General features: G+C 35.7%; 5 protein-coding genes across 5 annotated transcripts; all 5 read right to left on the bottom strand.

Moving 5' to 3' along the window:
* Positions 1-513: 513 nt before the first annotated feature.
* On the bottom strand, positions 514-1250 carry LOC100264136 (dirigent protein 23). Its single transcript, XM_002276705.5, has one exon. It carries the CDS (start codon positions 1208-1210, stop codon positions 653-655), a length of 558 nt encoding a protein of 185 aa, XP_002276741.3. The 5' UTR covers positions 1211-1250; the 3' UTR covers positions 514-652.
* Positions 1251-4169: 2919 nt separating this feature from the next.
* On the bottom strand, positions 4170-5079 carry LOC100241853 (dirigent protein 23). The gene has a single exon (XM_002276686.4). It carries the CDS (start codon positions 4849-4851, stop codon positions 4297-4299), a length of 555 nt encoding a protein of 184 aa, XP_002276722.1. The 5' UTR covers positions 4852-5079; the 3' UTR covers positions 4170-4296.
* Positions 5080-6448: 1369 nt separating this feature from the next.
* Positions 6449-6988, bottom strand: LOC100267552 (dirigent protein 4). Its single transcript, XM_010649402.1, has 2 exons — positions 6707-6988; positions 6449-6613 (listed from the first exon to the last, which is right to left on the bottom strand). Exons 1-2 carry the CDS (start codon positions 6986-6988, stop codon positions 6449-6451), a joined length of 447 nt encoding a protein of 148 aa, XP_010647704.1.
* Positions 6989-8339: 1351 nt separating this feature from the next.
* On the bottom strand, positions 8340-10673 carry LOC100245248 (probable amidase At4g34880). The gene is made up of 5 exons (XM_019218906.2): positions 9888-10673; positions 9557-9771; positions 9192-9434; positions 8896-9094; positions 8340-8803 (listed from the first exon to the last, which is right to left on the bottom strand). Exons 1-5 carry the CDS (start codon positions 10416-10418, stop codon positions 8447-8449), a joined length of 1545 nt encoding a protein of 514 aa, XP_019074451.1. The 5' UTR covers positions 10419-10673; the 3' UTR covers positions 8340-8446.
* A 632-nt stretch (positions 10674-11305) lies between these two features.
* On the bottom strand, positions 11306-14922 carry LOC100250374 (probable amidase At4g34880). The gene is made up of 5 exons (XM_010648874.3): positions 14346-14922; positions 13534-13748; positions 13212-13451; positions 12936-13125; positions 11306-11819 (listed from the first exon to the last, which is right to left on the bottom strand). The coding sequence occupies exons 1-5, from the start codon at positions 14874-14876 to the stop codon at positions 11472-11474; spliced, it is 1524 nt and encodes a 507-aa protein (XP_010647176.1). The 5' UTR covers positions 14877-14922; the 3' UTR covers positions 11306-11471.
* Between the last annotated feature and the right edge of the window lie 885 nt (positions 14923-15807).

Below are 15807 nucleotides of genomic sequence, written 5' to 3'. Positions count from 1 at the left end.
TTGCATTTGTAATCAAATTTTATTGCTTTATAACACATCTAATTTCATTGTCTTGTATCTTGTCTTTATTATTTTGCACTTTAGGCTCATTATTAATGTTTATACCCTCATTCTTTCTTGGTGATGTTGGAGTCTTGAGGACACGAATTTCATATATATAACACAAACTATTATAGGGTAATGTTTTTAATAAAAATTATGTTAAAGTTTTGAAGTATATAATAAAATAAGTGCTAACTGAATGTTCTAATAGACTATTAAGATGATAAAAATAATGTTACTATTGACTAAGAAAATGATTTTTGACATATAAAAGACAATTCATCCACCATAAATAAATGAGACTCAGTTTATCAAGTACTGCAAATTTGTGAATTTGAGTCATTTCGTGTTCCTTGTGGCATGATTCGATGTTAAAATTGTAATGATTCATTCTTAATTATGTAGATGTTAAAATTGTAATGATTCATTCTTAATTATGTAGATGTTATTGATCTGATTAGACTCTTAAAATTTCAAAACCACGATAAATTGTATTTGGAACTTTTTTCAAATAAGACATGAGATTCATCCAAAATAACATGAGACTCTCCTATTTTAGACTACTCTTGAAACAATCAACTAACAACCATCCATGCACTTCACTCGGTACTCAGTAGTGAATAGCCACAACATCAACTTGAACGACAGCTACACCGGCACTAGAATTAAAGAAATATGTCTTGAGAGTCACTACTCCACGGGCCATTCGGAAAACACCAGTGCCACCCACAATGGACATCTCACGGAGGGGATGGGTAGTGGGGTTTCGACCGAGAATGGTTAGAGAGCTGCCATTGTAGTCCCCACTCTTGAAGATTACGTTCCAGGCCATAAGGAGGCTCAACTCATCCAACCCAGATGAGGCATACAGCCCCTGCCCACGACCCACTAGCTTGGAAGTCGCCTCGGGCCCTTCCGTGAGTGGGTCGTCCATCATGTTTATGAGGCCGAAGAAGGTGGGGGATTTGTTAGTTGAAGGGGCTTGAGCTACGCGCCTTGCGCTCGGGTTCTTGCCTGAGGTTGTGTCGTGGAAGTAGAAGTGGAGACGGGTGGTCCTCTCCTTTGCATGCTGGAGGTTACCAAACCATTCATCAACTTCATTGCTGTCGGCCATGGCCATGGATATGGCTAGTGAGAAAAGGATTAGGAAAAGAGGTAGCTTCTCCATCTGATTGATATTCTGGTTGTCTGTGAGGAAAATGGGGGAGTTGATGGTGGGTTTTATAGGGGAGGAAAGGAGAAAAGGAGGGTTGAAAATAGTGGCATTGGCCCATCTCTTTTGAGAAAAATGGTCGATTACTTTTGCGTTGCAGGTGAGTAAGTTTTGAGCTGCAGGTGGGTAATCAATTACCCACTTGCGTGCAGCTTTTCCATTTTCCCAATACACAGTAATGCATACGTGATCATGATTCGAAAGTGAAGTCGGGAAAATAATGAGTTCCCGGAATTAGAATGGCATGTGATTCTCTCTTACAAAATGGAGAATCTTCTGAAATATCCATACCAAAATAAGATTGGGAGAAATGATTGTAGACACAAATTTTTGCTCAAACCCATCTTGAAGAGAAATAGAGATTTTTATCAATTTGAAAAAAAAAAAATAATGTGGTCATAATTTTTTTATTTATTTTATATAACCTCTTGATAATCAAGAGGTTAAAAAGCTTGATGACTTTGAATTATTTTAATTTTGATTTGGGCTCTACTGCAATTTGGACCTTGATTTAATTTGAACCTTGTGGCATGTGGGTCTTGGTGTGAGTTGGATCATGAGATGGCTGAAGTCTTGTTATGATCCCGGTCTCCTTGTGATTTATGTTTTGGCTTGACTCCAATAACATTGATTGAGGGCCTGAGTAGTTTTTTCATCTTAGGTTTTAAAGATTTTCACAATTTGAAGACACTTTGATGAAGTTGGAGATCACTGAGAACATTTTTTAAAATTGTTTCTAAAAAATAGTTTTTAAAAATGATTTTAGATGAAAAGATATTAGACTTGAATGGATGAATGGTTTTATTGGTGTATTTGAAGAGAGTGTAACAATCAATTGAACATTTAAATTAAACCAATGAAAAAGGGCATTCACATTAAAGTTTAAGACTAATCTTATTTGATCCCTTCAAGAGTAGTCTAAAATAGGAGTGACAATTTCCGTGGGTAAGTTATTTGCACGTTTGGTTAAAATCTCAATATTCTACTAAATAGATTAATTCAAGTTCGACATAAATAATAATCATATTAAAAATATAAATTCAAATACTATCTAATTATTAAATAAATAGTAAATTAAGTTAGATATTGTATAAACCAATATCATTGATATCTCAATCAAATCTGTTTATAGTTTAGTTGATATTGTTATTTAAAAATAAATTTAAAATGAGTTAAATTATTAAATAAGTCACGTAAGTTAACAAAAAAACTATCTATTTATTAAATAGATTATGTAAGTTGATGTGAATTTGATCTAAATTCGATTATATTCATCTCAATCCCACGAAAAACTCGCACGAATACTATAATTTCATTTTAAAATGATAATTTTATTTAAGATAAAAAATGTTAAGAATGGAAAAGAAGAATAATTTCTATTAACAAAACATCGTTTTTTTTTTTAAAAAAAAGAAGATTTTCATAAATGTCATGGATGGAAAATTTTCAACCAATAGCATCCCACCATGAGCATCCAATTAAAATTCAACCTTATTCACACCGAAATTTGAGAAATTTTCATCCAAGTACGTACTGAATCAACTCCAATAATGAATCAATAATGAGACTTGTGGGCTGGGAACCGGTGAGAAATAAAAATTCGTAGCAAAAGTCCTCCAATAATTTACTCATGGGTTGGGCCGGTTTCGAGACGCTGCTTTTATGAGCTCGTACATATAAATTAATTCTTATCATCTTTCTATTTTTGACAAATTTAAGAAAAATGTAATATTTTTCAGACTCAGGCCAATTATTGAACCGAAATTTGGTTGGATAATCGTCATAAATATATAAATTATTTAAATTTAAAATACTTATAAAAATAAAAATAATAATTTATATATTATTTAAAAATTAAAAAATTAGTTTCAAATTTAAAATTAAAATTAAAATTATAAGTTTTAAACATTATGAAGTAAAAAATAATGAATATAAAATAAAATAAATAATAGTGATATGAGGTAAAAATAATTTTAAAAAAAAAATCTGGAAGAATGGAGAAGGACGGGCAAAAGGGAATAGCTTTTTCAGCATGGGAGGTTCTAGCGGGGTCGCTGGGAGAGGGGGGAGTTTTCCAGCATGGGGTGGGGACAGGGGGGAGATGGTTTGTGTTTTCTGGCGCGAGGTGGGGGGTTCCAGCGGGGTCGCGGGGGTCTTGCCGAGGGAGGAGGGTTTCCAGCACGGGGTGGGGGCAAGGAGGGGGGTTTGTGTTTTCCTGCGTGGGGTGGGGGTTCCAGTGGGGTCGCGGGGTCTTGCCGGGGTGGGGGTGCAGTGGTAAAAAAAAAAAAAAAAGTTGTGAATCGAAAAATAAAATAAAATAATAAAAAAAAGGTGAGTTTTGAATTGCTAATTTAATTATCCATTTAAAATATTTTAAAATATATATACTTTTTCACAAATTGAAAAATAATTTTTTATTTATTAGATTAATAAAATTAATTGATAATTTTTTTTATTGTGAGAATCAAGTTGAAAGAGCAATAAAATAAGAAATCCTAAAAATTAAAATTAAAAAAATTAAAGTTAAAAAATATATGAAAAGAAAATATTTACTTTCATTTTACTAAATCACCTAATAAAAAAAAATAGATTTGAAAAAGAGTTGGAAATACAAATGAAAGATTTTAAGTGGAATCCAAACACAATAAAATCAATTCCAAAGAATTATTGGTTAATGACTAAGTATTGAACTTGTGATTCTCCACATAAGCTAGAAGTTATCTCAAACCCTAGAATTATAATCAGGTATACATAAACCCCACAAGCCCACGAAAAACAAATATGTCCCAATCAATCACCAAAAGCCCACAAAAAGTTGTTCACTTTTTGACATGCCAACTATTCTTGGACCCTTTTCCTGGACCTAGAAAAGGTGTACAAGAATCCCAAGAAAGTGTGAGAAAAGGAAAGAAAATAAAAATCATAAAGCTTACAACCTTTAATTCAACTTAGTGTAATAATTAATATAACGTTGACACACCGACACGATAGAAAATCATAAAAATGGAAATTAATACAAATACAAATTTAATAATTAATCATCAATAATGAAATACGGTCACATTGTAGGCAACGATAGCGTCACCCGTGGCAGGATCAAACCAGTGAGTCCTCGCCTCCGCAAATCCACGAGCCATCCGGAAGACCCCGGTTCCGCCCACCACCGGCAGCTCCCGGACCGGGTTCAGAGCCTGGTTCAACCCAAGAACGCTAATGGAGCTGCCATTGTAGATTCCATCGCAGAACCCATAACTCAGAGCCATTATCAGACCAAACCCCTCCTGACTCGCCGACCCGTACAGCCCCTGGGCGCGACCCACGAGTTTGGAACTCAGGTCGGGTCCTTCTGTGAGGGGGTCGTCCGCCATTAACAAGGCTCCAAAGAGAGTTGGAGACTTGTCAGTTTGTGAGGCCTGAGCCACGCGAACTGCAGTTGGGGTTTTGCCGCTGAGTGTGTCGTGGAAGTAGAACTGGAGATTGGTGGTGGGTTGGCCGCCGGAGTCGAGCCTCTTGGCCCACTTGAGGTCTTGGGGTTGAGCCCATGGCATGGCCATGGCCATGGAGATGAGCAGCAGAGCCAGAGCTAGCTTTGCCATTTCTTTGTGAAGTTCAGAGCAGAAAGGAGGGCTGTGGAGGGAGGGTTTTATAGGGGTTTTGTCTGTAGCACATGTCCTAGATTTTCAAGGGTGGTTACCTAATCGGAAAGATCATCATGCATTCAAGAGCTGTACCAACCCTGTTGGTGAACAACCTTTGGTCCATTTTTTGAATAGGGAAAGTGGCTCCTTTTTTGCAGGGGAGGAATGGTTGGAGTTGCCTTTTCAATGGCTTTGGTAACATGCAATGATGCAAACCAGGAGACGAATTGGAATAGTTGGAGTTGTCTTTTTAATGGATTTGGTTAAAATGCAAACAAGGAAGTGTTTAAAGGGAGAAAACATCCCATTCCGTTACAAGCAAAAAAGTAATTTACTTTTAGGGTTTAGAGTTTTTTTTTTTTTTTTTTAACTTATTATTTATTTTTTAAAATTTTTAAACGAATATATATAAAAAATAAAAATATTGACTTTTTATAATGCTAAAACATACATACTAATTTTTTTTACTTAGAAATAAAATATTAAAAAAATAAAATAATGCTTAATATTATTAAACGTTATTTAGTTTTAAATTCTATTTAAAATTAAATCCAAAACACAAACATAACCTAAATATAACTAAAATTATTTAAAATTTATATATTCTTAAATTGTTTAATCTTTATATGATTAATATTAAGTATAAAATTTCATATTTTCCCTCATTCTTTTTAAGAATCAAAGGTACTATGCAATTCATTAATATATATATTAATTATTTTGAAATCTAATTTTTTTATAAAATTGACTTTCACGATGTTCTCATGTTTGATTTTTTTTTTTTTTTTAATTCTTATTTCTTCTTTACTCCTTTTCAATGATTTATATTTACTAAATTATTGATTCCCTAAAAACTTAAATTTGCAAGATTTTGGTTGACATTCTTTTAATAGCATGGACCCATACTCATGTGGAAAGATGCGCAAGCCCGAAGGTAAATAATTGCAAATAGCCATTTTTGGACTTACAAACATGCAATTTTTGAAAAGGTAATCGAATAAATGAACTCCAACCAAACAAAGTATTGGATATATATATATATATATATTATGAATCCAAATTCTTTTTGGCAGGACTTCATGTGTTCCTCTTGTGTATTTCTCTATGTACGGGCATGAGACTATGTGTGAGGGAGGGTGTTAAAAAAAATGATATATATAAAACTAAATCTTATAAGTTTAAATTTTTAAGAAATTTGATAGTTTAACAATATTTAGTTGTCTTGTTTGGTTGGTGTAGGAATAAAAATTATATTTTTCAAAATAAATTTATAAAAAATTGAAACTTTTATCAAATTTTATTTTTATTACAACATTAGGTAATTACTCAAGAATTAATGTAAATTTATATAATAAATTTCAACAATATTTGTAAAAATTGGATCTAGTTATAACTATAAATAAATAAAAATAAGCTTTTTATTTTCATTCCTTGGAGCTGAGTTTGTTAACAAGAAAGCAAGGCTTAATAATAGTTTTATGACGGTGATTTTAGGAAACATTTTTAAAAAACAATTCATTAACATCTGAGCTGATCAGTAGAAGAGAGTACTGGACTACTCTCCAATGGCCTCACCTGTAGTCTCATTGAAGTAATACCTTTTAAGCTCTACAAACCCACTGGCCATCCTAAACTTTTCTCTTCCACCAACCGCTGCAAGCTCAGCAAAGTCTGCCGCCACCGGAAACATTGAAGCCACCACAATGGAACTCCCATCAAACTCCCCAGTAGTAATCCCAAAATCCAATTACACAGCAAGGGACAATTCCTTTAGACCTGACAATACTAGAAGACCATGGGCATTTCCAATTACTTTTGATGTGGGTTCTGGGCCTTCTGTCAAGGGCTCATCAAGCACATGCACTGTGCCGAATGGTGACAGCAGGCCATTATTGCCTGTGCTGCTGTTTGCCCCTGCAACAATGACTGAACTGGGTTTACTGCTTTTGAAGGAGTGGTGGAGGAAGAAGTGGAGGCTGGTCTTTTCCTGTGTTTGGCGTAGAGGGATTTCTGTGGTGCTGTGGAATTGGCAATGCACCAGACCTATGGCTGAAAACAGAGTAAAAGCCCAGAGGCAAAGCAACATTGATTTCATGTTTTTCATGTTCCTTTCCTTGAAGAATCCTAGGCCTTCATCTCCATAGAGAAGTGGCTGAGAGGGTTTTTGTAGGCATCAAGGCCACAGGCCCCTGTAATGCTTTGCTCCTTTGGTAAATGAGTGATGATCTCAGGCGAGTTCTTGTCAGTCTATAAAACTACAGGTTGGGAGCCAGAGATGGCTGTGAAAGCCACCAGAGCAGGCAGAATGGTTCATGTGCCAAATGGATTGTCCCTTATTCTTAGAGCACATTAGGCAGGCTGATGAACTGTCATGTGGGTGAACATTTAGGAGAGATATCATCTTGATATTGCCTAAAAATGTTCTATGGAAAGGAAAATTTGTACAGATAACTTGAAAGAGTGTATTTAGTCCTTTCTCTCTTTGGTTACTTATATTTTGAGTTGTTGCATATCAGTATTTATCATCTATTCTCTCTCTGCCTCTCTGAGAAAATGAGTCCCTTTATCAGGCTCTAATGCCTACTTTTCTGTGAGACGTTGAATCAAGAGACTGAAACAAATACTCAAACCCCAACCTTCATTTCCATGTCAAGACGGAGAACCTCATGAGTTGATTTTAGAACACGACAAAACCAGGAAATTTGCTCCATTTTGGATTATAGTCACTTGGTGATAACTGATAACTTCAGGTTGTAAAATCAAAAGCCTTGTTCCCTGTTGTGGGTGGTTTTTCGGGTAAATGTAGATGTTGCTTCTCCACTTGTAGAATCATTGATAATTTGAGCTCAGCCAGCAATACTGTTGCTTCTCCACTTGAATTAACATTTAAGATAAGCGTAGATGTCGGATATTTCTAAATGGTCTACCAAAAACTTCACCTACTTGCCTTTTTTGCAGAAAATTTTCATATATTAGGACATGGCCATCTGAGGTCTGAAACCTAAGTTGTTAAGAGCACAATGGGTGAGCTTGTTTTATTACCTTATTGTGTAGAAATGGAGGTATAATTCAATGAACAGAAACCTTGTAAATGACAACTGGGAACCTCCAAAACAATGCTTATGGAGCTGCCACGAAACTCACCAGTACTAAACCAAAAATATAAGTACTAAACCGAGTCTGTATTTCTTGATTTTTCTTTTTTCAGGGTTCCATGTTTGTTTCTTAATTTATATGCATCCATGGCAGCAATTAGTCTTAGTTTGGCCAGAAGTTATGCCCACTTTCTGACTATTAGTGTGGTTTCTTTTCCGGTTTCATTAGTGCTCCAAAACAGGAGTTAATGTATATTAATTTGCAGGAATAGAGCTGTCTAAATGCAGATTTAAATCTTACAGCTGAAGATCTTCCTTGGCTATGAGTTTCTTCTCCAGTATTTTCTCTGTATTCCATTCCAAAATACCAGCAATCTTCAAAGAGTCTTTGATCTTATTTGATGATCTCTTGATGTTGGAACAAGCAGTGAAACTACAAAGGGAACTCTGTTAAACCTTCAAGGTTTAAATGAAGGAGGCTTCCTAATCTTAGTAGCTTGCTCAAAGCCATATGCGATCTCGATCAGCTTTGGCTCTGAGCCCTTTAGGCCCCCAAAACAAATGCCAAAGGGCACCCCTTTGTAATCATATCCAGCAGGGACACTAATTCCTGGGAACCCCCCTATGGCAAGAACTGGAGCAACATCTGAACCAGGAGTCACCAATGCATCTAGCTTATTCTCTATCATCAATTTCTCGAATCCATCCCTAGTCAGTCTTGCTAAATTCGACAAAGCTTTCTTCTCTACGTCACCAATTCCATTTGTGGCCTGGGCTGCCAGAAAGATGTCTTGTCCAAACTCCTTGATCATTTCCTGTAATGTGATAAAAGTAAGTCATCAGTCATCTTTAAAACTCTGATTCAGCAATCTTATTTGAATCAAGACGAATGGATGTCTGTACTTACCAAATCTGAGAATTTCTGGTTGAAGGCTATGACATCTGCCAGAGATCGGACTGGAGATGCCACCAGATCTTTTAGATAGGAATTCAATGATAGCTTGAACTCAGCCAGCAATGCTGTTGCTTCTCCACTTGAAGTGGCATTTAAGATAACATTGATATTGGCTATTTCCAAATCATCTACCAAAACTGCTCCTTCTTGCCTTATTTTGCAGATATGATCACAGTTGTTAGGTTATGCCCATTGAGTTTGAAGCATTAAGGTTGCTAAGAGTGGTATTTTGAAGCTTGTTTGGTTACCTTAATGTGTAGAAATGGTGCTCAAAAGCTTGAGTAAGGGCAGCTCCACTGCCAGTAGTGAAGAAAGGATTCCTCACTATTCCCAGTCTCTTCCCTTTGAGCCCATATGGCTTGAGAAATTGCTTATACCCACCATATGGTATGTACTTTGATGCTTCTCTGGTTGCTTCAGCATCGTTGTAGTCGAAACCTACAATGGCATCCAGTACCTGAACCGCATCCAACACTGTCCTACAGATAGGCCTGTTCCATATCCAACATCAAGCAAATTTGTAGCAGGAACCTTGCAAGTGAACATACAATTATTTGATAGTATTGAATTGGATGCCATAGAGTAATTTAGTAATGAAAGTTGTATCGCTTACCCAATGGTGTCCTGTCTAGGAGAGACGGGAACAACCCCAGCTCGGCTAGTAAGACCAACGGTTGGTTTGATGCCCACTACTGAATTAAAACTGGCTGGACATAGGATGGAACCATCGGTTTCGGTCCCCAGTGACACTGCTACCAAATTTGCTGCTACTGATATAGCTGAACCACTGCTAGAGCCACAAGGCGTTGCTGATAGAACATAAGGGTTCTGAAAGGATTGCAGCACTAACCTTTAATTTCATAAATTATTCATGCAAATCATTGGAGCCAACCTAAATATTACCTACATATTTACCATATACATGGATTAGGATACTAACTCACCAGGCCTTGGCCACCTCTGGCACTCCAACCAGGTGGTGCATTTAGGGACCGAAAATTAGCCCACTCACTCAGGCTAGCCTTTCCCAGTATGATAGCCCCAGCCTTCCTCAACTTCATCACCACACCTGCATCTCGAGGTACCACTGATTTTAGCAGTGCAAATGACCCTGCAGTCGTGTTTAGCTTATCCTTGGTTCCAATGTTATCCTTGAGCAAAATAGGAATACCATGAAGAACAGACCGCGACACAGGGGACTTAGCCTTCCGCTCCCTGTCTGCCTTATCAGCTTGGTAGAGAGCATCCGGGTTCACCTCTATTACCCCATGAAGAAGTGGACTCAGTCTAAAGATCTCGCCAAGGTAAAACTCAACCAGTTGTCTTGAGGTGAGCTTGTTTTGAAGGAAAGCAGTGTGAAGATCATCCACACTTGCTTCTTTTATATAGAATCCATGGCCTTGGCCTCTGATGGTGTACGATCCAAGAGACAGCAAAGCTAGCAGAAGTATCAAGAAATGGGAATGGGTAGACATAGCTGTAGTACTGGGGAACTGAGTTAGATTCACCAGTAATTCACTTTGGACATGGATTAATAATAAATAGTACTGTGAGCTTTGGCATTGTACTGAATTTGGAAATAAACAAATAGTAGTTGGGGAAGGGTTTTGCCACTTGCTATGAAAATTATTGTTGGCTGCAAGTGATAAGAAGTATAAACACTGGATTCATTGCAAAATACAAAGATATAATTCATGGAAAGAAGCAAAAGCGCCCAAGTATTATATCTCTTGTTTGACTTGTTCCGAGATGGACTTCTGCCTTAGGAATATTCCAACTGAAGCTAACCAGCAGAGATACATAAAGAAATGGTGTATGATCAGTACTTCACCTCCTCTGCCGTCCATTTCCAGTTTCTTTCTCTAATTCCTTCTCATTCTCATTTGAACAAGAAGTATATTTTTAGTAGTACCACCTTTCCACGTACACCCAAACCTTGCTCATACTCATTCTCATTCTCATTTGGATCTTACATACTCAAACCTTGGCTTGCTGTGGGGCACAAACCAGAAGAACACTAAACTGAAAACCAGCCTGCTTGCTCATACTAGTTAGGACTATGTTTCTCCTTACCTTCAGCCTCAACAATTGAATATACTTGAAATTGCATTTGGGGTATGCAGCACTGTAATTAAATTTTTTGCCCCTCTAAAAGCTCACCTAAAATTAGTAATTGGAAATAATTTCAGCGGCTGCATTTAGTTGTGTAAACCATCTTAAGGATAATCAATCTACAGAAAATTTTTTACATTTGTTTTGATATAAATATTTCCATTTTTATTGGGTCTTTGTTGCTCATATATCTCTACATTGATCACTAAGATGTACGTATGAATGCTGCATGTTTGCATAAAGCACACCAGACAGTGAAAGAGAGGAACCAGCCTCCATATCATTTGTCATTCAAAACCTTAAGCAGTTTATTATTTATTATAAACATCCTTGCTAGTGCAGGATTACCAGCTAGAGAGAAGAGTTCTTGATGCTGATACTTGGAGTAGAACTCTGCTAGGACTTGTTCTAAACCTTCAAGGTTTAAATGAAGGTGGCTTCCTAATCTTAGTTGCCTGCTCGAAGCTATATGCAATCTCGATCAGCTTTGGCTCAGAGCCCTTTAGGCCCCCAAAACAAATGCCAAATGGTACTCCTTTTCCATCATATCCAGCTGGAACATCAATTCCTGGGAATCCTCCAATGGCGAGAACATGAATAATATCTGCAGTAGGAGCTACCATTGCGTCCAGCTTATGCTTCTTCATCAACTTCTCGAATCCATTCCTTGAAAATCTTGCTAATTTTAACAAAGTTTTCTTGTTTATTCCTTTTGTGGCTTGGGCTTGCAGAAACAGATCTTGTCCATACTCCTTGACCTTTTCCTGCAGTTACCCAAGTAATTGACTTGGTCATCTTTTCCGAATGTGATTTTAAAAATCTCGAATGAATCTAGAATAGAAAATAAGGGTATCTTTTCAAAAATTGTTTTATGTTCTTAAAAATAAAAAACACAAAAAACTTATTTGGGGAAGGGGGAGTGTTTTTATTTTTTGTGTTTTCCGTGTTCTTAAAAACCATTTTTTTTAGAATAATAAAAAGATATTTTTCACTATTCAAAAATAGATTGTTTTTCGTGTTTTGTTTTCCTTCTTTTTGTATTTTCTTAGATGATTTTTGTGTTTTTATAAAGGTGAACTCTATTCAACCACCATACCCCCACCCGCAAACCCTTTCTTTTTCTTTAAATTATTGAAATTAATATACTTACATATGGTTATAAATTCATAATTTGTTTAATAAAATTATAACTAGTGTAAAAATTTCAAAATTAAATATTTTTTTAAAAATTTAAATGAATTATACATATGAAATTTATTGATATATTTATAATATCAAATTAATGAAAGAAAACACCTTATTAATTAAAAAAATAATTTTCAAATATGTTTTTTGTTTTATTTATTCTAAATTTTTTTATTGACTCAATGAAACATGGTTTTTTTTTAGAACAAAAACTATTTTCCAAAATTCAGTTTCCAAATACAATTTTTTTTTTCCGAAAACACAAAAAACTGTTCTCAAAAACTGTTTTTCAGAACAATTTTAAAAAACAGAAACCAAATAGGCCCTAAGGCTTTATTTGATAACTATTTTTGAAAACAATTTTCTACTCTTTACAATGAAAAAATAAAAAAAATACTTTTAATAGTAAGAAAACAAAGTGTTTTCAGATAGTATCTTTTAAATATTTTTAGTTTTTTCACCTATTTTTATGAGCTGTTTTAAAATGTAATTATACAAATACAGAGAATCATTAAATATAAAGTAATTTCTAAAACATATTTAAAAACCATTTTAGGTTACCAAATAAATTTTTGCTTTACAAAACATTAAATAACGATTTAAAAAATTGTTTAAATTTAGAACTGTTTTCGGAAACGCTTCCTAAACAGAGCCTAAATGATGAAAACAAAAAAACCCCTTCCGATTATACTTACTAAATGTGAGAATTTGTTGTTGAAGGCTATCACATCAGCCAAAGTTCTTACTGGGGATGCTACCAGCTCTTTCAGGTAAGCATTCAAGGATATTTTTAACTCAGCCTCTAGTGCTTCTACTCCGGTGGAGCCAAAGAAAACATCGATGTTTGCTATTTTCAGGTGGTCTACCAAAACCGCACCTCCTTGCCTTGTAGCATGATGAAATGACAATAGGTTAGTTTAGGTTGTAAGAATCATTAGGGCATTAAGCACTGTACTTAGATAGTTTGTTACCTTAGTGTGTGGAAATGATGCTCAAAAACTTGAGGCTGGACAGAGACATTCTCAAACATATAGGGAGGATTCCTCACTATTCCTAATCTCTTCCCCTTGAGCCCATTTGCATTGAGAAATTGCTTGTAGCCACCCCTTGGTATGTACTTGGATGCTGTCCTGGTTGCTTTATCCCTCTTGTCAAAACCTACAATGACATCCAGTACCTCTACAGCGTCGGAGACTGTCCTGCAGATGGGCCTGTTGCATCAAATTGTTTGAGCAGTCTGCCCAACAGATGGGGGTTTCAAATTTGTATTTAGGAAGATGAAACATCACCTACCCAACAGTGTCCTGCCTGGGAGAGATTGGAACCACCCCAGCTCGGCTGGTGAGACCTACTGTTGGTTTGATGCCCACTACTGAATTAAAATGGGATGGACATAAGATGGATCCCATAGTTTCCGTCCCTAATGAAACTGCTGCTAAATTTGCTGCTACTGATATAGCTGATCCACTACTTGACCCACAAGGAGTTGCTGACAGAACATAAGGGTTCTGCACATCATTGAAGCCATATACTTCAGAGTTATAAAACTGTTTATGCGATTGAAACCTATTTAAAAACCAGTGTGAATGCTCACTGGAAAGTGGGTTTCAATCCACACCTCCTTTTCACCTTCTCCTTTGGCAAACATGTCTACGATTTGTTTTTTTCCCTTTTGGCATAAAGCATCATAGTGCAGACTCACGTGTTCAGATTCCAAAATTTTTCATATTTTTTGGCATGTAGCAGAATAAGTACAGATTCAAGAGTTAAAGTTCAAGAGGGGACTGACTCTGACTAGAATGAGAAACTGGAAATTAACAAATTCCATTTTCTACATTTTAATATGCTAGAGATCAAAGAGTTAGCCTGCTTTCCCTGACAACCAAACACAAACATAAATGCAAAGCAATAGAAATTTCCCAGGAGGACACAAGTTCTACTCAGACAGAAAATCTTTTCCCCTTCTGAGAATTTGATTGAAATAATTGAAAATAATTTCCATCCAGCTATATCTGTTCATGTGTGCTGGACTTTTCTGGGGAGGATGAGAACCAAAATGTAAGCTTAAAACCATCAGAAAAATCGAGTTTTGGATCCTAACTTACCCGACCTTGGCCAGTTCTGGCACACCAGCCATAAGGAAAAACAAAGCGCAAACCAGTCCACTCACTCAGGCTAGCCTTTCCCAGTATGATAGCCCCAGCCTTCCTCAACTTCCTCACCACGCCTGCATCCCTTGGCACCACCGATTTAAGCAGTGCAAATGACCCAGCTGTTGTGTTCATCTTGTCCTTGGTTGCAATATTATCCTTAAGCAGAATAGGAATGCCATGCAGCCCCTCCAGCGACCGAAGTGACTTAGCCTTCTTCTCTTTGTCAGCCTTATCTGCTTGGAGGAGTGCATCTGGGTTCACCTCTATCACCCCACGAAGAATTGGGTTGAGTTTGTGAATTTCACCCAGGTAGAACCTAACAAGCTTCCGTGAGGTGAGTTTGTTTTGTTGGAAAGCCATGCGAAAGTCGTGGACAGTTGCTTCTTTGATTGAGAATTCATGGCCTGTGATGGGTATGGATGCAGATAGTAGTAAGGCAAGAAGAAGGAGAAATAGTGTGAAGATATGGGAATGGATGGACATTGTTGTATTGACCTGATTTCACCAGTTATTCAATTTGGATGTAGGCTGGATGAGAGGGTGTGCGTATATATATATAAGGTTGAGTACATTAGTTACTAGGGTTAAGAATTTATTGGTTATAAATTAAATGATTAAATAATAAATGGTCGGTGGATAATTGGGTAAGGTTGAAATATTTGAAAAATAGAAGATTACATTGGCAAATATGAAATTTAATTAATCTAGTAAAATTGTAAGATATATTTATTTAGGATCTAAATTTAATTTGTGAATAATAAATGAAAGATAAAAATATAAATAAAATAAAATAAAATTCATTTGAGAGAAATCAGAAAATTATACATGTGGATTTGAGATTAAAATAAATTGGATAAGTAATGTAGAGATTTAATTGTAGAGATTGGAAATATAAAAAAGAAAGAAGGAAAAGAATAAACGAAGAGGAAAAATGAAAAAATAATTAATTAGTTAAAAGGATGAAATAATATCTAAATTTGTGAATTTAACATTTCTCATATTTTTACTTGAAAAACACCTATTTTGGACATAAATGCCTTTTGCCATTTCTCATATTTTCGTGCTTACTTTGTCGAGGTAAACATAGCTATGGAGTCGGATTTTGAATTTAATGGGTGAATTTTTGGATTTTAGGAGGGTGGTTTGTTCCAAAAATCAGCGAGTATTACTTTTGTAAGCAATACCCACTTATTTCCATGATATTTTGCATCTACTTATGTTTTATGTTTTAACTTATGGGTGATTATGTGAATTTTGTTGTTGATTATTAGTGGAAATAATGCTAGAAAAAAATTTAGTAGTTATTTGTTGATTATATCATTTATATGAATGAAAGAGAAATATTTGTGTAGAATATTGGAAAGATTTTGTTTGAAAGATGAAATTGAAATCTAGGATATGTGAAAAAACAAAC

Source organism: Vitis vinifera, chromosome 3 (assembly GCF_030704535.1).
Source record: "Vitis vinifera cultivar Pinot Noir 40024 chromosome 3, ASM3070453v1".
NCBI lineage: Eukaryota > Viridiplantae > Streptophyta > Magnoliopsida > Vitales > Vitaceae > Vitis > Vitis vinifera.
Note: the sequence above shows the minus strand (reverse complement) of the source record. Positions and strands in the feature narration are given on the sequence as shown.